The 21,283-nt window shown below is 32.7% G+C and overlaps 1 protein-coding gene across 7 annotated transcripts in view; it reads left to right on the plus strand.

Moving 5' to 3' along the window:
• Nucleotides 1-21,283, plus strand: part of LRRIQ1 (leucine rich repeats and IQ motif containing 1) — a 214,066-nt gene that overhangs the window by 84,638 nt on the left and 108,145 nt on the right. For all 7 annotated transcript variants that reach the window (XM_042947273.1, XM_042947276.1, XM_042947277.1 and 4 more), the window contains exons 15-18: nt 1,476-1,655; nt 4,219-4,665; nt 8,359-8,569; nt 14,898-15,017. In XM_042947273.1, coding sequence (XP_042803207.1) covers nt 1,476-1,655; nt 4,219-4,665; nt 8,359-8,569; nt 14,898-15,017 — 958 coding nt within the window. The remainder of the gene's footprint in view (nt 1-1,475; nt 1,656-4,218; nt 4,666-8,358; nt 8,570-14,897; nt 15,018-21,283) is intronic.

Consider the following 21,283-nt stretch of genomic DNA (forward strand, 5'->3'; position numbering starts at 1 on the left):
TTTGGTGTTATTATTATCAAAAAGTCATCATTATACCAGTGCCGTCTAATTTTTTCTCCTATGTTATCTTCTAGTAGTTTTATGGTTTTGCATTTTACATTTAGGTATATGACCCATTTTGAGTTAAATTTTTGAAGGATACAAAGTCTGTGTCTAGATTCACTTTTTTGCATGTAAATGTCTGATTGTTCTAGCATCATTTATCTTTGTTCCATTGTATTGCCTTTGCTTCTTTGTCAAAGATTAGTTGACTGATCCACTTTAGTAGATTCATGGAGGTCTACTTCTAGGTTCTCTCTTCTCTTCCATTGATATATTTGTCTGTCTCTCTTCCATTGATAAATGTGTCTATTCTTTTGCCAATACCATACTGTCATGATTACTGTGGCTTTGTAGTAAGTGCGAAGTCAAAAGTGTTAGTTTTCCAACTTTTTTCTTCTTTTTCAGTGTGGAATTGGCTATTCTTGTTTGTTTTTTGTTTTTGTCTTTTTGGATTTTTTGTTGTTGTTGTTTTTTGGCTTCTTTTTGTAAATTTTAGTAGCATTTTGTTGATATACACAAAATACCTTACTGGTACTTTTAGTGGAGTTGCATTGCATCTAAAGACCAAGTTGAGAAGGAATGATCTCTTGAACAATTTTGAACTTCCTATCTATGAAAATATCTTCATTGGACATCTTCCCATTTATTTAGTTCGTTGATATCTTTCATCAGTTTTGTACTTTTCCTCGTAAGAAATTTAGTTTCTAACTAAGGGGGATTTATTCATTCAAGAAGTCCATTTTACCCCTTTGACCATTAATGGCCTTGTGAAAAGAGGCCCACAGTACCCTTGCGAAAGGATTGGGTAAATACTTATAAATGGCTAGGCCTGGTGGAAAGCTCTTGCTGTCTGGCTTGGTTTTTCACACCATTAGCCTTTTAAATTGGTACAGACTTCTATGCATACTTTGGATATTTTTATTATCATAATTTTTAGCAAGATTCAAGAAGAAATATAAGTTTAGATTTTTCAGATCATGATAAACAAGGTGATTGTTTACTACTCTTGTTTTAGACCTACTCTTAACTATGTTTTACTAAGAGAAACAATCAGAATTTACCTCTTCTTCTAAAATAAACAACAAATTTCAGTAGTTTTATTTTAATTATCATATTTTTAAAATACTGTATCTGATATTATTTTTTTATAATGTAGCTTTTTATTTACTCCCAGCCCAAGTTTCCATCTGCTAAATTTCCCATTTATGTTATAGAAGAAAATGGTTAAATGTTTGTCAAGTCTCTAAAATTTAACTTTGTACATGACATGATACCATAGAAATTTTTAACAAATTTAACAGTATCATTTTCTCTACAAAATCAATAGCATTTTCTGAGATATACTCTGTGTTTATATTGTTTAAGTAATAGTTATATGGTTATTTTAGATATAAACTCTTCAAGATTATTAATTTTTTTCCTGCTTTCAATAGGCATTCTCTACTTAAAGTGTTACCGGCTCTAAGAATCCTCAATGGTGAAATGATAAACTCTTGTTCAGAAAGGCAGACTGAAGAATACTATCAACCAGAATTAGGATGTTTCTTGGTACTTTGTCAGTCCCAGATTCAAGAATTCAACTTACTAATTGAAAAGTATATTACTGTGAAAGGGTAAGACTGTTCTCTTCTCATAATTTAAAGAATAATGCAATTTATGTATATAATTTAAAAAATACGCTGATTAATACAGTGATGTTTTTTTAAATTAGTACTGTGTGTTTTAAGGATATTCTCTCTTAAAAACACAATTTAAAATATAATTTCAATGCTAAAGTGTTAGATAAAGTAAGTGAAATCATGAGGATAGCTTCAAGACAAGAATCAAACATCCATTCAGTCAGTCATTCAATGAATCAGTCATAAATTTATTTGACAGTGATTGTAAACAAAATACACAATAAGCTAAGTTTTATACTTTATCTTCAAAGAATTAACAGATTAGCATAAGAGAAAATTAGACAAACAGTTACAATGGAGCAAGGCATACAACATTTATTATGTATTAGATATATTGTACATATATTATATTAATATATTCAAATATTATGAGCGCACAGTAGATAAGAGCAGTCAACACATGCACATATTCAGAAGAACAGAAGTTGAGAGTAGAATCCTAATTAGATATAAAAGAAAGAGAATTTCCCATTCCCCATCCAAAATTCAGGGTACGTTACTATGAATGAAGTATATTTGATCTTTCTATAATTGTATATTCTTTTATTTTTAAAGATTTTTAATATTTTTTATTGAGAGAAAGAGCATGAGTGGGGAAGGAGCAGAGAGAAGGAGAGAGAGGATCTCAAGCAGGCTCTGCACTGTCAGCACAGAGACCAGTGTGGGGCTTGATCTTACAAACCATGAGATCATGACCTGAGCCAAAATCAAAACTTGATCGCTTAACTGACTGAACCACCTGGACACCCCTCTATAATTATATTTTCTAATTTGCATTGCTCCAGAAAACACAAATGAAAAAGGAAAGTGATTTCATACTTCACTTATGATGACTCTCCATTAAAACTGGAATTATAATTGTAATATGCGCTTCTAAATACCTAAACTTAATTTTTAAATTATTGCTCTTTGCACTTTCATACATGCCCATCTACATAAGATTTGGTTTTTCTATTTAAATATTTTTGTATATAGTCCATTCAGATTAAAAACAAATCTCACAGCTTTTAAATAATCCCAATTGTCTGGGGCACCTAGGTGCCTGGTGGCTCAGTTGGTTAAGCATCCGACTCTTGACTTTGGCTCAGGTCATGATCTTGATCTCACTGCTTGTGACTTGGAGCCCCACCTCAGGCTCTACACTGACTGTGCGGAGCCTGCTTGGGATTCTCTTTCTCTCCCTCTCTCTCTGCCTCTTGCTTGTTCTCTCTCTCTCTCTCTGTCTCTCTCTCAAAAATAATAATTGTTACAGATAATTAATTTTTACTTTTAATAAAGACTAAGGTTATTTACATTTATTTTGTGCAAAACTAAACATACTTCCTTGAATATGTATGGTAATACGCAATTTTTTTGTTTAAAGGTGACCCTTGATATCTCTCATGTTGAAACATAGATTTCTCAATTCCTTTGGATAATCCATTGTCATTGCAACTTGTTTCATTTTGGCATTGATAATGGAAAATAGACTATATTTTATATTAATAATAGATGGTGAATTCAATACCTAATCAGTAACCACTTGATATCCCAATATTGAATTGAAACTTTTATACATTATTAGCCACCAAAATGAATGAAATACAAAATATCAAAAATATATATTGGAGGAGACTATGCTAATGTCTGATAATACCTTTGTGAACACAAGACTATTTATCTCTACATATAGGGACTATAACTTTCATTTTTATGGTATGGTTAAAAGTCTTGTATTTATTTATATCCTGCAAGAAAAAGATAAGACAGCTTGTGGCTATATATTAAATATAGTTAGAAAATATACAGTTGGAGTAAGTAAAATTAAAAAAAAAAATAATGGGAGGTAAATAAAGTGTAGCCAAGAAAAAGGCTCATACAAGTGCAAAGTTCTTTACATTTGCTACTGAGATCCTCAAATCTGGCAAACAGAAAGTTTGATTAATTACATAAGCCATAGATAGCCTCCATAAGATAAAAATTCAACAATTGTTTAAGAGAATCACCACCATTTATATCTTAAAGTATTTGAATTCTCTTTGCAATGGATTGTTTTTCCAGAGAAAAAGGGGAATAAAACTTTCCCATAATATAAATTCTTTGTTTAAAAGTCCAATACAAATATTTTGCATGGCAAGAGTCAATGTAGAAAGTACTTTTAACTTTGTTTCATAAATAACTTCTCCAAATTTAGGCAGCCATGATCTCTCATGTTTATGGTAGTAAAAGCATGGATTTTTCTCATTCAATTGTACCAAAAATACCTAGAATAAAAATGGTTCTAAAACTTCCAGACATTTTGTCTGGATTGACGGATCTAAATTAGCTAAACAAATATTTTCAAATTTTGTTAGAAATGAGATCAATTTCTATATAAACAACCAGAAATAAGTTTTTAATGAATATTGTAGTAAAGCTTAATTTTCATGTCAAACCACACAAGGGAAATTTCCAAAACCTATATAAGTTTTAATATTGGTTATATAGTTCTTATTAAATGTCTTCTTTATTTGTTTAGAAATTTGGTCACCCTGGATGCTGTAGAAAATCTCTGCCATTATTTTAAGAAATTAATGACACTTAGTAATGAATGCCGATATGCACATGAACACGGGGATGCACGTATCACCCAGAGAGAAGAATCAGAAGTCCAGCAAAATCATTTAGCTACAGATAGTGATAGCATCCTGCAAAATAGAGTTCTCCAGTCTTGTTCAGACAGGTATAAACTGGAATCACCAGATATTTCTGAGAAATGGATGAATTCTGACTCTAGTCATTCTACATCAACCAAATCCTCTTTATGTGAAGATACGGAAGGAAGAAATCAGGGAGAAATAGCAGACCAGAAGAGAGAAGACAGCAAATTAAACAGTATCCCCACTAAAAGAATCCCATTTGTGGAAACAGTAATGACAAGTTCTCTGCTGAGGAATTGCCAAAATATTGGACATCGTAATAAAATGTAAGACTTAATACACCATTTTTCTTTACATTGTATATTTTGTATTTTTTATTGATAGTATTCATCCATGTTTTGGTAAAGGATTTAAATCACTATTGTATTTCATATGAATTCCTTTAATTATGTTTTTATGATGTGTACAAATTATTAATTATAGTACGTATGAATTTGAATTTTGGCAGGTTCTGATTTAGTTGACTAGTATTTCATTGAAAATAAGTACATGTAAAATTATTCTTTCTGTTTTCTAATCTTTAAACAATTAAAATGAATTTTTAAGAAAAAATAAAACACTCTGCTATTCTAAAAATAATATAAAGAAAACTTGCTGAATAATCAGGTAATTTCATTTTTAAAAGTATACCTTTTCATGTACTATGTCTTTGCTTCTTGATCTCAGAATAATTTAATAAGCATCTATGCAAGTATTTGAATGCATGTGCTATAATTTTTGTTGGCATAACAACCTATAAAGTATGCCAATATTCTTTGATATTAATCACATAAACCTCTTCCAACTATTAAATACTTTAATTTTTAATTTTTTTTCTTTCAAGTTTTTATTTAAATTCCAGTTAACATACAGTATATTAGTTTCAAGTGTAGGATTTAGTGATTCATCACTTATATACAACACCTAGTGTTCATCATACAAGTACCCTCCTTAGTACACATCACCCATTTAACCCATCCCCCACCCACCTCCTGTTCTTAATAGTTAAGAGTCTGTTTTATGGTTTGCCAACTTTTAAATACTTTTATAAAGCTAATGGCTTTAATTTTTCTATCAAACCAGAAAAGATAAATATTACTTCAGCTTGTCAACTTTTTTCTTTTTTTACTGTTGGCCTCACTGTCAAGCCAACAAAATTAAAAAATGGTTAAATTTAGCTTTTCCTAAAATAACAGGTGCTGAATAGGGCAGAATGCAGAAAATCACAGTAGCTGACCTTATTTTTCCCAGTCTTTATTCTTTCAGAAGTTGTCAGTGTGAATGGTGATTTCTTTTCTGAAAGCTATATTAAAAAGTTTGATATGCTAAAACTAAGATGTATTCCTTGTGCAAAAATTTTTTAAATTTTCTTGAAAGTGGCTCTAATATTTCCTCCTTTATATTTCATCAGTTTATTTAATCAATTACTTTTGCTCTGTAAGGGAGGAAAAATATCATCTTTTACTTCCACCCTTCTAAGTTCTCAGCTGGTATCCCTGAAATAAAAGGTAAATTAATAAGAGAAAAGCATAAAAATGTATTTAATATGTTTCACATGACATGGAAGTCTTCCTAAAGAAATAAGACCTGAAGAAATAGTTAAACCTGAGCAATTTCGTATCAGGTTTGACAAAGAATAGAAGGTTGTGGAAAATATAATTAGGGCAAAGGGTATAAGCTAAGTGTAGTAAACTGGGGTAAATTTAGCAAGGCCTGTTGATTCAGATTCTTCTTGTCATCCATCTTCAGATGAGAATGCTTCTTTTCTCTAGGTACATGAAGGACACCTCTCACAGGAGGGTCTTATGGCCTGCTTCTGGTGAAGGTCAAAAAGTCCTTCCTGGACATGCTGTTTCTCAAATTCCTACAGCTTAAAATATTTAGTATACCAGGATGCCGTATTTTGAGGTAGCATATTCTGAACCCCATCATCTCCAAACACTCCAGACCCTGCCTATTGTAATTTCATATAAACAACATGCAGAACTTCTTAATCTGTTATCAATAAAATAACTAAACGATGATAATAAGGAAGGATTGCGAACTGAAAATATAGACAAGCCAAGGAGCTAAAGAATAACGAGAAAAGAAAATGTACCCATTTACTGAACCTCACCATTCAGTGTTTCAGGAAGATTCACTGTCAGTTGTGTAGATATTTCCTAAGTATGATTTACATGTGTTCTTATGCTAAGGGCATTTTATCATTATGATTTTTGCCAAAAAAAAAAAAAAAAGATAATGATGGTGATGGTGATGATGGTAGGCACCTCTGATACAAGCTGTTTTTCTCAACATGGAAACATCTTACATTCAGGAAGCCCCAAAGTCATCATGTTTACCTGCTTTCAGTGTAGTAAAAAACAGTCCTTGTGTTAGTGTAACTGAGGAAAATATCCCTCACTGTTGTTGTTTCCCTTGGGAAATTTTGATGATGTTGGGCTGAGGAATTCAGGCACTCAATGACTGGTGAGCTTTAGAAGAAATTTACAGTTACAGTCAGTGAAACTTGTATGCATTTGTAGAAAAATACAAGATGCTGTCTGAGCTTAAATGAGTTTTCTTACAAGCCTTTCACTTTTTACCAGTTATAAATGATAAATACATTTTCAGATTATTTATCAGCCAAAATACCAATTATAGTGCTTTAAAAACTTCCTAACTTGTTTCTGTTCAAAAGAAGAAAGAATGAATTGATAATTGAACAACTGAATACAAATTAAATCCATTGCAAAATTTATAGTTCTGTTTACCCTACAGAAGGACATGATTTGTTGGAATGTGATTATTTTTTCTAAGCATGTGGAGTTCAAGTAGTTTATCTTAGGTCAGAAGTTTTATCCATTAACTTTAACTTTCTATTCATAGCAAAATAGATTGAAGTCTTCTACAGGGTTTAAGTAAAATTATGATGATGATAACAATAGTGATAATAAAGCAAAATAATGATAAAAAGGGTTACATCATTCCTAATTTCCCACAAATATACTACTATGAGAGAAAACAATGTGTGATCTTGTCTGGCAGAGTTTATGACTCAATTCCACTTTGCCTTAAACTTACTAGTATGAGGAAGGAGAAAATTTCATTTGAATTGCCAATAATTATAAAATTACTGAAAACTGTTTTAATGCAAGGGATATATGCAAGAATCACTTCTCCTTCATGTGCCTTTTAAACTAAACTCTGGAATTTAAAGAGCACTTAAGACAGAATAATTAGTATTTTGACTATACTCAGTACCTTGATAATATTCCTGCAATAATCTGTGTGGAAAAAGGGAAATTTATCCAATTAGGAAGAGTTAAAAGGTGAAGCACACTGAGAACCCACTTACTATCATTGTTATTCAAATTTTGCTAATATTGCTGGGCAGCCTAGGGGGGTATGGATAAAACACAGCATTGATTGATTCAGTGCCTGAAATTGTCAAATAGATGTAGGCTGGGAAAATGTTAGAATTTACTACTGGGTTTGTCATGATTTAATATTTGTCATGGGCAGGGAGGGAAGTGCAGCTAGTAATAACCTCACGGGTCCTTTCTCTTACAGTGGAGGGGGCCCTCCCTTCTGTCCAAGGCTAGTCTCTCCACTGTGAAGAAGATCACATCCTCTGTTGCAACTCAGCATAGGCTCCTGCATTGTCCCTTTTTGCAACATCATCACTTTCCCCCCTTTCTACTTGATCAACATACTCTGTTATCATACAAAAATCTTGGTATTATTTTCCTCCTTAAAAGAAACAAACAAAAACCCCCTAGTCCTCACATCCCTCTCTAAATTACTGGCCCGTTTCTCTTCTTCAGATTTGAAGGTTTTCCGTACCATTTTTACCTATGTGCCTATTGTTAAACAAAAGATGTTCTTATTTCAAAATAATACTTGATGCAGTTCATGTTTATACATACAGTTTATGAGGACCTCTTACCTACAACTGTTTTTATGGGTTCTAACCATGTTTTCTTTCCTCTTCTGAATAGTATGGCAGCTTTGGTAATCCAGGCACACTGGCGTGGTTACATGGTACGCAGACAGATTAATTTCTCTACAAGGCTACATACTGCTGAAGTAGAACCCCTGACATTCCAACCCAATGACTGCATCAAGAATAAAACTATTTTAAAGGAAGAAAAAAGGGAAAACACCGTGAATATCCAAGAACAGAGGGAAAAGGCTGCTATTCTTATTCAGGTTAGCTTTAATCTTTTGGTGAAATAGTCCTGAGAGATGTAGTTGTCATCTTTCACTGAGTAATTCTATATAATGGACAACCCACGGATGTCAGTGATTTACAGCTACTGGATTTGCTTCTTACTTAGTTAGGTGACATGTAGGCCATAGGTTGGCTGTGCCTGTGCTTAGTATCTAGGGTGAAAGAGTAGCCTATAATTTAGAAATACATTTCTCATGACCAAGGGCCAAACTGAGCCACACAATCATATTTAAAGCTTCTGATCAGATATGCCATTTGCCACATTTGGTAACATTTGATTAGCCATAGCAACTCTCACTTGGCCTAATCTAGAGCTGTTTTTAGAAGCATGTTTAAAAATCTACTAAAATAATTGTTAAAGTTCTTCAAATACACGTTTTAATGAGAAATTCAGGGAGCAAGTATTGAATAGACTTGATTCAACCTCACCAAGATCAGATTTTGAAGTGAAGTTCAACCTAATCACATTCATCCTATTATTTATTTATTCATCAAATATTTTTTAGAATCTACTATTTGTCAAGCACTATTATGGGCTTAGGAACCATAACTATAAACAAACTGTATAAGTTCTCTGCCCTCATGGAATTTACATTCTAGTGGAAGAGGCAGAACTAAAAAAATACATAAATATGAAATAAACTAAATAAATACATAAAACTAAATAATGCTAAATAAATACATAAACTAAATAAACTAAATAAATACATAATGGTACCGAATTGAAAGAGAGTAACCAAAAAATTAGCTTTTCCCTTTATCCATTCTTTCAACAAATATTCTTGGCACAAAAATCTTACTAGCTTACATTCTGTTGGGATGTGCAGTTAGTAAATAAATATATTAGATAGTGATAAGTACGAAGAGGAAAAATAAAGCAGGATAAACAGAACAGGAGTATCAAGGGAAAGTTTATCATTTTAGATATGATGGAAATGGAAGGCCAGAAAATGTGACATTACAGTGACAGATTAAGCCATTGGCTTTCTGGGGGAAGAACACTCCAGACAGTGGAATATCTGATCAAAGGCACTGATTTAGGAGGATACTGCAGTGTTTATAAAGAGCAACAAGAAGCCAGGGTGACTGGACAGTGATGGAGGGGAGAAGGGTAACACTTACAAATCATAAGTCAGTGTAAAGACTTTGGCTTGTCATCTGAATGACATGGGAAGATATAGGAATCTGAGCAGTAGGCTCACATGATCAAGTTTCCTTTATGTTGTGATTATACTGTAGGGAGGCAGGGGTAGAAGCAGCAAAATCAGTTAGGGGATATTACAGTAATTCAGACAAGGGATAATGGTAGCATGAGGCCAGAGTGTTGCAGTAGAAGCAGTAAGAAAATCACAGGCCAGAATATATGTTGGTTTATTTTGAAGGTAGAGCTGATAATATCAGTTCATGGGGGTGTGGTATGTAAGAGAGCGTAAGGAGTCATGGATGCCTCCAAGGTATTGGAATAACCAACTAGAGGAATAGCCTTAAAATTAAGTTGCTGGCTTTTACTACAAAAGCCATAGTTTTCAACATTATCTTTGCTATGGTTCTAATAAATATATTCAGTATTTCAGTTGACTTAATTTGTCTGAACTGTATTCCTAAGGGCAATGCATAGACATTATTAATGCCTGAATGGTGGTGGGAGTGGGGGGGGGGATTCAATGGATTCAAGGAAACTCTGAGGAAAAGAAAGAACCTCAGTTACTATCTCAAAATATTATTCTGCAACATGAGAAATGAATATATCATGCAGACCAAACTCCCTCCTGTCATCAGTTGATAAGGAATACTTTGTTCAGCATTGATGGTACATGGATCTGAAACTTTTGCTTCATTCTGTTCAGTGAAGAAACAGAAGTTTATCACTTTGTGAAACAGTCTAGTTCAGGGACTGATATCTCTGATGAATGTCCTTTTGTTGAGCTTCTGTGTATCATGACAAAAGTAAGCATAATTCAGCCTTTGCAGCTTAGAGCAAGTCTCTTTTATTGTACACCATGGTATTTAAAATCACCTGAAGTGATCTCAGTTTCATTTTCTCTTCTCTTGCATACAGTCATCTGGTTACTTACAGCATTTGTGTTAGTATGAATTCTAGACTGACTTACCATTCTAGAAAGCAGAGCACAAAGCAATAGAAAGAGCCTGGGCTTTAGAAGGAGCAAAATGAACATTTTATGATGGATGTGGTAGAGGCTGCTCTCTGCTCACTAAAACTCACATTCTCCCCTTCTTCCAAGCATACAGCCAGACTAGATATCCCACCTTCTCCTGCACTTTAGTATGGCTCTTTTTCTGAGTTCTAGTCAATACATTGTACATGAAAGACATGTACACCACCTCCATGTCCGGATCATTAAACATTGCACAGATATCCCTTCATATTCTTTTCCCTTTCTGGTTGGCTGAAATGAAGACAGGTTTTGAGGCATCCTTGACAGCTGTCTGTCAGGATTACAGAGCTAGCAAGGTCTGGATACCTGAATCACCTTATGTTAACGTTTTGCCCCATGGTCTTTCTCACCCTCTCGTTGTTTGCCAGATGATTACAAAGTAATCCTTTAGGAGAGAACAAGTGTATAGTATGTTTTGGGAATGGGAGTTGATGGGAGTTGGAGGGAAAATAGATACAATTTCTTGGCCAGGGAATTAATTTGAATATGTGAGAAACATGAATTAATTGTAGATGGATTACTGGGGAAAAGTTAAGATCTTGACAGAAACAAATAAGCTAGAAGATGAATCTGGACATCTATAATACCTTTATTTCTCATAAACTGATCAGAGGTGGCTGGAGGAAAGTATCTATATATATCACACCAGAAAGACACACACTGTATATTGTACTCTAGAGCTTTGGAGAAGTCCTGTCCCTGATGAGTTGGGCTGGATCCGTTGTGAACCACAGTGAGCTGATCCTTATTATTGAAAGCCTGGATTTAAGTTTCCCTTTATACCCTGTTTTCCCTAGGTCTCCATGTCACCTTGATATCTTCTGTAACCAACCCACCTCTCCCCACTCATCACTAGATTATTTGAAACAAATTCCAGATACCATTTCTTTTGTAAATATTTCAGTATGAATTTCTATAAGACCTATTGCTTTAAGTAGAACTACATTACCAACCAAAAATTGAAACTTATTTTTCAATATCACCAAATATCAAATCAATATTCAAATTTATATTGTTTTATCAATGTTTGTTTACAGATTTTTCTTAATCAAAATACAAATAAAGTCATCACTTTGCCTTTGGTTTAAATAATACTTAAAAGTCTTTTAAATACATAGTAACCCTCTCTCTTTTTTCCTTACAGTTTATTAAGGAAACTAGGTCTTTTCTCCTGTAGTTTTCTGCTTTCTGAGTTTTGCCAAATGTATCCCCATAGCATCACATACATGTTTCTTGGTTCCTTCTTTTTCTGTAAGCTGAAAGTTATAAAATTTGCTATTATTTGGGTTTTGTTTTGTTTTGTTTTGTTTTGTTTTGTTTTTTATCAAGAATACTTCAGGGGCGCCTGGGTGGCTCAGTCAGTGAAGTGTCTGACTTCAGCTCAGGTCATGATCTCAAGGTTCATGAGTTTGAGCCCCACATCGGGCTCTGTGCTGACAGCTCAAAGCCTGGATGGAGCCTGCTTCGGTTTCTGTGTCTCCCTCTCTCTCTGCCCCTCCTCTGCTCGTGCTCTCTCTCTTTCTCAAAAATGAATAAACATTTTTTAAAAAAGTTTAAAAAATGAATACCTCTAAGTGGTTGTATGTATTACAGTGAAGAAGCACATAATGTCTAGTTGCCTCTCTTTTAGGAATATTAGTGACCATTGATAATAATTGCCTAGGTCAATTCTTGTAAATAGTTTGCAAAATATTGATACTCTATGTGTAATTTCTTCATTTTTAAACAAAAAAAATGTCTATAGAGAGAAACTTTGTTTAATTGACTATGTAGTTTACCTTGAGGTGCAATTCGCTGGAAAGGCAGGTTAAATGCTTGATGCTTTTTTTACCAAGTTTTAGATTAATAAGGTTTCCCAGTATCCTTCAGAGGTCACCATAATGTGTTCTATCATAATATACACATAAAATTTTTAAATATATGATGTTTAATTCCATTGCAATTTTACTCTTACTGATGCTCAAATTGTCCCTCATTTGGCCAGGTTAGCTTCAAATTAGCTTTTGTGACACAATTCAGTAGTTTTTAAAAACTTCCCTTGCTTTCTAATGTGCCATTATGTTTCAGGTTCATTTTGCATACATTTTGTGCCAGGCCTAGATTCAGACATTGCGCCAAAGATCTTTGGTTCCTTTAATGGGGATAATATTTAGAAACCCAGCCTGGGTTTAGGAGTGAATTAGGATCTTAGAGGTGTTGTTGTTACTGGTATGGTCATAGTTTCTAGATGTTTTTTCATTGTACGGAGCTTACAAATACATATTTTTAAGAAAAAGTATACCATGGGTTCATACTGATATTTTAATATTAAATTTAGGACTACAGGATTTTTACTTATTCGATTTTATATTTGCATCTTTTTTCTTCTATGGAAATTTCTGGTTCCCAATAACATTAACATAATTGTTCTTTATTTTTTTCCTCCTTTTCACTCTCCTTTCTGTGTGTGTGTGTGTGTGTGTGTGTGTGTGTGTGCGTATCTGTGTTTGTGTCTGTGTACACATGCACATACTTAGTGAAAATAAATAAGGACCATACAAATAAGAAAAAAAGAAAACAGGCTATTTATTCAGAGACTGCTATAGCAAGGGACTCAGCCACTCTCAGTTGCCTTTGGCATAGTCTCAAAGGCAGGGGGGAGAGTAGGAAACCTTTAGTGGAGAAAGAGAGAGAGAAAAAAAAGATCTTCGGGTATGGTCTAATTGGAGGGTTTGGGCAGGGGGAAGGTATTAAAGCGGGCAGCTAGAAAGTAGGACATATTATGTGATTGGTTGGGAAGCTTATTTGGCTAGCTTTGGTTGATCCTGAGTTGGAAGTAGGAACAAAAGTAGGGAGGCTGACAGTCATTGACAAAATCTGGACCATTCTTGGCTACTTGTTGCCTGGGTTGTGGTTTGGCTTTCAAGGCTAGTTGCTGCAGAGGTTATGAGTGACTTCTATTGTCATGTATGTTCTGGCTATTGTCCATATATTCCAGTTCTCCATATATAGATTTTCCATGATAACAATACCAATATTATTACTAACAATATGATTATTGAAAACATATTTAAGGTATCTTCTGTAGTTAAATTTGTCTTTTGAGTATATTTGACTAGGAATAAATATATTTTAAAGTCACTTTAAATAACTTCCATGTGTATATGCCCCCAGCATAAAATATGTTTTTGTATCTCTTCAGGACTTCCTTTTTATTTCATATTTGTTTGTTTTATAGTTATTTTATGCATGTGCACAGTTCCAAAGTCAAATCTAAGAAAGGTATATTCAGAGAAGTCTGGTTTCTGTTGCTATATCTTGCATCCTATTTTCTGCCTCTATACTTAATGATTTTTAAAATTAATTTCATAACTTTTATTTGTAAATATTAACAACCACATATATATATGAATATATTTGAGTGTATATGTTTATATAATTTATGTATTTATTGTATATTTATATGCAAAGTTGCATAAAAATGGCAGCATACAATATACACTTGTTTCTATCTTGTTTTTTTTTATACTTAATGGATCTTAGAGCTCACTCCCTAGTAGTATATAAAAGTACTTATTTAAAAGCTACAGAGTTCTTGGAGTTATAGTTAGGAAAGCTTTCTCAACTCCAAGATTATTAAGGAATCTGAATGATTTTAATTCTATTTTTATGTGCTTAGTTTATTTTAAAATGAAATTAGTTAATAGTTATGGGAAAAGATTATACCTTTCTAATATGGCCATTTGTATATGTTGAAATTTTCCTAAATGTGTGTTAGTTTATTTTATACACAATTATTTGAAAATGAGAAAAATTGGTTTTCCTTTGTATCTCTTTCTTCTTAGTTTAGAATGGGTCCTGGAGGAATTGTCAGATAATTGATTGGTTGACCTACATGTGCAGTTGAGGGAGTTTTAAAGATTCTTTTCTGCTTACCACAAGGAAAGTCTCCTGAGATTCAGAACTTTAGACACATGCAGTTGTTTAATTTATCTTACAGTTTTAAGTGTCACATAAAGTTCAAAAAACAGATTATTGAGCCATTAAACTAAGGGCTTAGATGTTTTATCTTCCTAATGGGATAACACAGAGAATCTGGTTTGTAGTTTGATCTATAACCTTGTATAACATGCTTTAAATTTTTGTTTAGGCAGTTTGGAAGGGCTTCCTTTTGCGAAAGAAACTGACAACAGCTTTAGAGGCTATTAAGAATGAAGAATCTGAAGAAGAATATGAAGAAATAAATTTGGAGGATTTTACATTTGATGAAGTAAGTACCAACCACAACGTATAAATATAGGTCTTAAAAATGTTTAGTATACTGTTTTGGAGCTAAATCAGTTTTTAAGATTTTTATCCTCTTAACACTATGTCATAGATTATTTTAAACAACACTTGAAAAGGTATGCTTCTGATTTCTTAATATCCTCTTTATTTACTCTACAAGCATGTACAGTATGTGACTGTGCTCCGAGAATATTAACAAGAGTTTGTGCGTACTCTTTGACAAAATGATTTGCACAATGTTTTGTTTATCAGTTATCCTTCATTAAATACAACTCTGAGCTTATGTATGCCCTGCTCAACAGTCTTTTGTAGTTCTTTGTTGCCTCGCAAAATGAGAACACCCTCTATATTGTTAATGTAAGAGTCCACAGTAAGGTACCAAAGTGTAAAGACATCTATACCACTTCTGTGACTTCCAAATGCTCCAACCAAATCGAGCACTGTTTTATCATACAGAGCACTAGCCTTTTACATTAGTTTTACTCGCTCTGTTTCCTCTTCTCTAGACAGTTACACCCACATAAACACCACTCCGATGAAGATGTAAAACATATGAACATCTCCAGACTTCCTCATGCCTCTGCAGTATTCATACCTCCATCATCATAGATTAGTTTTCCCTATTTTGAACTTCCTATAAGTGGAATCATACAGTATGTCATCTTATTATTTCATGTAATATTATGTCCATAAGATTTATCTATGTTGTTGAGTATAGTTGTATATATACCAATCTTGAAAATACCCACTTTTTGGTGCACCTGGATGGCTCAGTCAGTTAGCTAAATGTCCAACTCTGGATTTCAGCTCAGGTCATGATCTCCTAATTTGTTGGATTGAGCCTAGGGTTGGGCACTGTCCTCACAGTGCGGAACCTGCTTGGGATTCTCTCTCTCCCTCTCTGCTCCTCCTTGGCTTGTGCACACACAGGTGTGCACATGCTCTCTCTCTCTCTCTCTCTCTCTCTCTCAATAAATAAATAAATTAATTAATTAATCAATTAATTAAATAAATAAAAAGAAAATACCCACTTTTTATCTATTGAGTACGCTACTTTTTAAATCTATTATTTGAACACACCATTTTTTTATTTGAATACATACACTTTGAATAGTAATCTATTCTACTATTGGAAGATATTTGTTGTTAATTATAGTATTGCCTATTAAAGCTAAATGCTATGAACATTCTTGTGCATGTCTTCTGATGTACATAGTCACATTTCTTTTAGGAAGAGAATTTCTGGGCCTTAACATTCACCTGCGTTTAGTTGATAGTGCCTAATGGTATTCCAAAGTGATTATATCAGTTCATAGCCCTATCAGAAGAATATGGGTGTTTTAGAGGAGCTCTATCTTCAAAACACTTTGTATTTTCATGTCTTTTTCTTCCATTCCAGTAGGTGTGTGGTGGTATAGCTATTGTTGTTTTAATTTTCATTTGTCATAATTAATAATTTTGAATACCTTTTAAAATGCTTATTGGCTATTTAGATATTCACTTTTGTGATATGATCAAGTGTTTGTGTATTTTTTTCATTGGGTTGTATATCTTTTCTTCTTATTGATTTGTAGAAGTTCTATATATGTTCTGAATACTACTCTCTTTTCCCTTGCAAATATTCTAACCTCTGTGGCTTACCTTTTCACTGTCTTTATGGTTAATTTTAATGAACAGAATGTTTCTAATTTCAAATAAAAAATTTAATTGTTGTGATATATGAGAAATCTTTGCTTACTCCTAGATCATTAAGATATTCTAGAAACTTTATAGCTTTCAGCATTTAAATGTAGATGCACCTGGAATTAATTTTTGTTTATAGTGTGAAGGAGGGGTCATGTTCTTCTTGGGTCAAATGAATCTATAAATCAACTTGGGAGAAATAATATTTTTTAGTCTATTACTTTTTAAAATCCATGAACATAGACTATCCCACAATTTATGTAAGCCATTAAAAATCTCTGTAAAAATGCTTTGTAGGTTTCATCATAGAGGTCTTTTACATTTTTGGTTAGATTTATCAGATATTTTCTGATATTATATTTTTGTATATTGACCTTATATTCAGCCACTTTGTTAAAATCACTTATTAATTTTAGTAGGTTATCTCTCAGGTCTTTGGTATTCTGTATACACATCATGTCATCTGAGAACAATTACAATTTTTTTCCAATTCTTATGCCTTTTATTTGTTTTGTTTGTGCATTTGTTTGTTTTTGATTTACTATTTCTGGTAAAATGTTGAATAGTGGTGATATTAGTTTTCATCATTTTCTGGCTTCTGGTCTTTGGGTGAAAGCTTTCAGTATTCCACCACTAAGTAAGAGTTTTAATATAGGTTTCTTGTGGAAACTCTATATTTGATTAAGGAAGTTACCTTCCTTAACATATTTTTACCATTCCAAGAGGCTAATATGATGATGATGATGATGATGATGATGATGATTTTATATATGAGTTCGATTTTATCAAATACTTTTTATGCATATAACAGTGATTTTCAAACTTTAACTCTTATATTCTTAGAATAAACCAACTTAGCTGTAATGTATTATCTTTTTTATTATCTCTGAATTTGGTTTACTAGTATTTGTTTAGAATTTTTGCATTTATATTCAAGAAGAACTTGGATGTATAAATTTTCTCTTTTATAAAACTGTTAATTTAGATTTTGGCGTCAAAGTTATGTTGGCCATATACATTTCATTGGGAAATGTTTCCTCTGTTTTGTTTTCTGAAAGAGTTTGATGTAATATTGATTTTATTTGTTTCTTAAAAATGTGTCTCAGCATATAATATATTTGGGGAAATGTTCCATGAGCATTTGAAAAGAATTTTAAGTATATTGTTACTAAAATCACAGTTATTTCAAGTTTATTAATGTGGTTTTAAAAATCTTCTGAGTCCTCAGTGACTTTGGGAGGAAGAATTCTGTTATTGACCGAAGAATGCTAAAATCTCTTACTATGATTGTGGGTTTCTCTAAATGAACTTATAGTTCTGTCAAATTTTGCCTCATACTTTGAAGCTACATTATTAGGGCATCACATTTTGTATAGGAAGTGATTGTATCATTGACCATTTCATCATAATAAAATTCCCTTGTTTAACTCTAGGTTCCCTCTTTAACCAAATGCCTTAGTGGCTACTTCCTCTGATATTTCATACCTACAACAACTTTCTTTTGGCTGGTAATTTTATAGTAATAGATATTTTTATAACCATTCCCATTTAACATTTCTGTGTTTTATATTTAAAATTATTATCTCATAAGAGACTATAATTAGGTTTTGCTTATTTTTATATTCCATTCTGATAGTATTTCATTAACATATTCAAATTATTTTAATATTTTTTATAGAATATAATTAGATTTATCAATACCATCTTTGTATTAGTTTTTTGTTTGTCGTATGTATTCTATGTATATTTTCTTAGGTTTTTATTGCCCTCTCTTGCATGAATCAAGTTTTTGTTTGTTTTCCTTTTCCCCCCTTCATTAGCTTGTTGGTTTGTGGTTATGTTTTTCCATGTACTTCATTTTTTCCTGCATTAACATGCTTCCATCTGCATTTATTTTCCTACCCTGAAGGATTTGTTTTAGTAATTTATTTAACTTTAGATGCGTTTTTTATCATTTGAACACTTCTTTTACTTTAAAACTTGAAGGATATCTTCTCTAGGCATAGAATTCTAGGTAAAGTTTTTGTGTTTAAAGATGTTATTTCATTAGCTTCTGGCTTTCGTAGACTCCGTTGAAAAGTCAGTACTAAATCTTAATTTTCTTCTCTGAAGATATCCTTCCACTCCTCGACTACTTTTAAGGTTCATTTTCTGTGTTTGTTTTTCAGCAAAGGTGTGATTTTCTTTGTATTTACTCTGTTTGTAGTAAGGAGGTTGAATGGCTTCTTGAATCTGTGGTTTATGTATTTTACCAGTTTTGGAAATTTCTTGGCCAAGTATTTCAAACATTTAATCTTTTTCATTATTTCTCTTCTTTGAGGTAAAGTGCTTCCTAAAATGTATATGTTAGAATTTCTCATCATTTCACATTAGACTTTTCAACTCTGTTTTGAATCGTTACCTATTTTTGTGTGTGTGTGCTTCTGTGTTTTAATTTGCATGTTTTTTACTGACCTATCTTGTAGTTCACTAATTGTCTCTCTTGAGTTACCTAAGAATTTGTAGCCTATATTTTGAATTCTTAATTTTAGTTATTCCATTTTTTTATAGTTTTAGAATTTCTACTTATTTATTGTAAATTCTAGTTACATGTTGAAGTTTTCTATCATCTTCTATATTTTCTTGAATATACAAAGTATGGTATTTTCAAAATTTTCTCGGTTAATTGCAACATCTGGATCACTTGTAGGTTTATTTCTATTGACTGTTTATCTCTTGTATTTTGAGTTAGTTCTCCTTTTTGGCATTCAATCTTTGATTAAGTATCAGATATGAATGAAAAAAGTGTGAAGAGCCCGAAAGGTGTTTTCTTTCTCTAAAGAGGATTTAATTTGAATCTTGCAGGCAGATATTGTATGGAAGAGTTTCTTTGAGGCTTATTTTCAAGCTTTATTGACTGGTATTTTTCTGGTTTCTCTTGGGGGCTGAGCTAATATGGTGTCTCAACTAAGAGTGACATATTTACCAGGTTACCCTCACCTTGTTTGTCCCTTGATTCTAACCCCCTTCTTCACAGCATCCAGTGACTGAAGAAGTTCCTTCTTAGCTTTTTAGTACTCCAGGTATTCCTATTGCCCTTTGATTCTAGGTGTCTCTCCTACACATATTCTACATGGAGTTGGAAAATACATGAAGGGGAATTTTATACATTACTTTGAGCTCACATTTCTGTGGCTCTTTCCTCTTGAGGATCTTAGTCCAATCCTAACTACCTTGGCATCCCTGCACTTTAACTTCTGTGTCCTCATTCCATTGAAACTGCTACAAGAAACTTCATATTTCTGCTTGGCTTCTTTTTCCTGTTAATAAAATTAAGAATTTTCCTGAGGGAAAATGTGGAGGGAAATATAGGATTCATATCAGCATGACACTCTACTTTCTAGGATCTTGGCTTTTTAAGTCCTGGATGCTTTGATTACCCTTGAGTGCCTTCAGCTCCTTTTTAAATGTAATAATTATAGATGTTCTCAGGATAATTTTAATTCTAATTAAAGCTATGCCAGAATGAAATGGACAGAACGAAATTTTTATATGAGTATTTCAAGTCTGTGGTTATCTTAAATATTTTAGGCATTGTTCTCACTACAATGAAGAAAACAGGTAAGATCCCTAACCTCACAGAGCTTACATTTAACTTGAAGTGATAAACAGTGAGTAAATACATAAATATATAGAATGCTATAAAAATACATTTTTACCTCTTTTTCATTGGCACTGCTTTATTTTATTATTTTTTTGAAATTAAGAAAGATGTCCCTTTTTTTGAAAACTAAACATATAAATCATTAATAGAAAAGATCTCAAAGTTAGCCATTTGAAAAGCTTGGCATCAAAACTTCTTACCATTCATCTTCTAGGAAGTTAGTAATATGTAATGACTTTATTGTACAATTTGGGAAATTAAATGCTTCTCTTGAGTCTTTAGGATTATTTATGCTCATTACTTAATAGTAATGAGTATCATAACAGGCTATGAAAGTACTGTGATAGCTAATGAATTATAGGTTTGAGTGACAATGTAGTATCAACCACTTTCCATGAGTTACATAGTATTTTCTTTTTCTATACTTCTGAACATCGATGCCAAATTGCAGAGGGTACATGTGTCTTTTTTCCTTTTCTTTCTCTTCTTTGCTAATTGCTTATTTCACCTTAGGCATTTAATATATAGAATATGAAAACATTTACAAATTAATACTTATTTCTTTACTATTTTCCTTTCCAATGAGTTAACAACCATTAAGTAGCAGTCTAGGAATAAAGAACAACAAACTTTTAACTACTGCATTACAGCTGCTGAAAAGATCATGACTAGTCACTTAATAAGAAGGTATCAATGACTGGCAAGTGCAGTGTGGAAATTACCTAAAATGAACAGGCAGAGATAGAGACATGGGGACTGAGGATTCAGTGAATGCATCAAACAGCGTCACCACTTTATTGGAAAATCATCTTACAACTTAAGATGTCATGATTAAATGACCATGGAGTCCCTGTATCAGAATGTCTGTATGCTGGCAGAAGAAATAAGACATTTATTACTTGTCACATCAGGCAGGAGGAGCT

This window comes from Panthera leo, chromosome B4 (genome assembly GCF_018350215.1).
Source record: "Panthera leo isolate Ple1 chromosome B4, P.leo_Ple1_pat1.1, whole genome shotgun sequence".
In the NCBI taxonomy this organism is placed as follows: Eukaryota; Metazoa; Chordata; class Mammalia; order Carnivora; family Felidae; genus Panthera; species Panthera leo.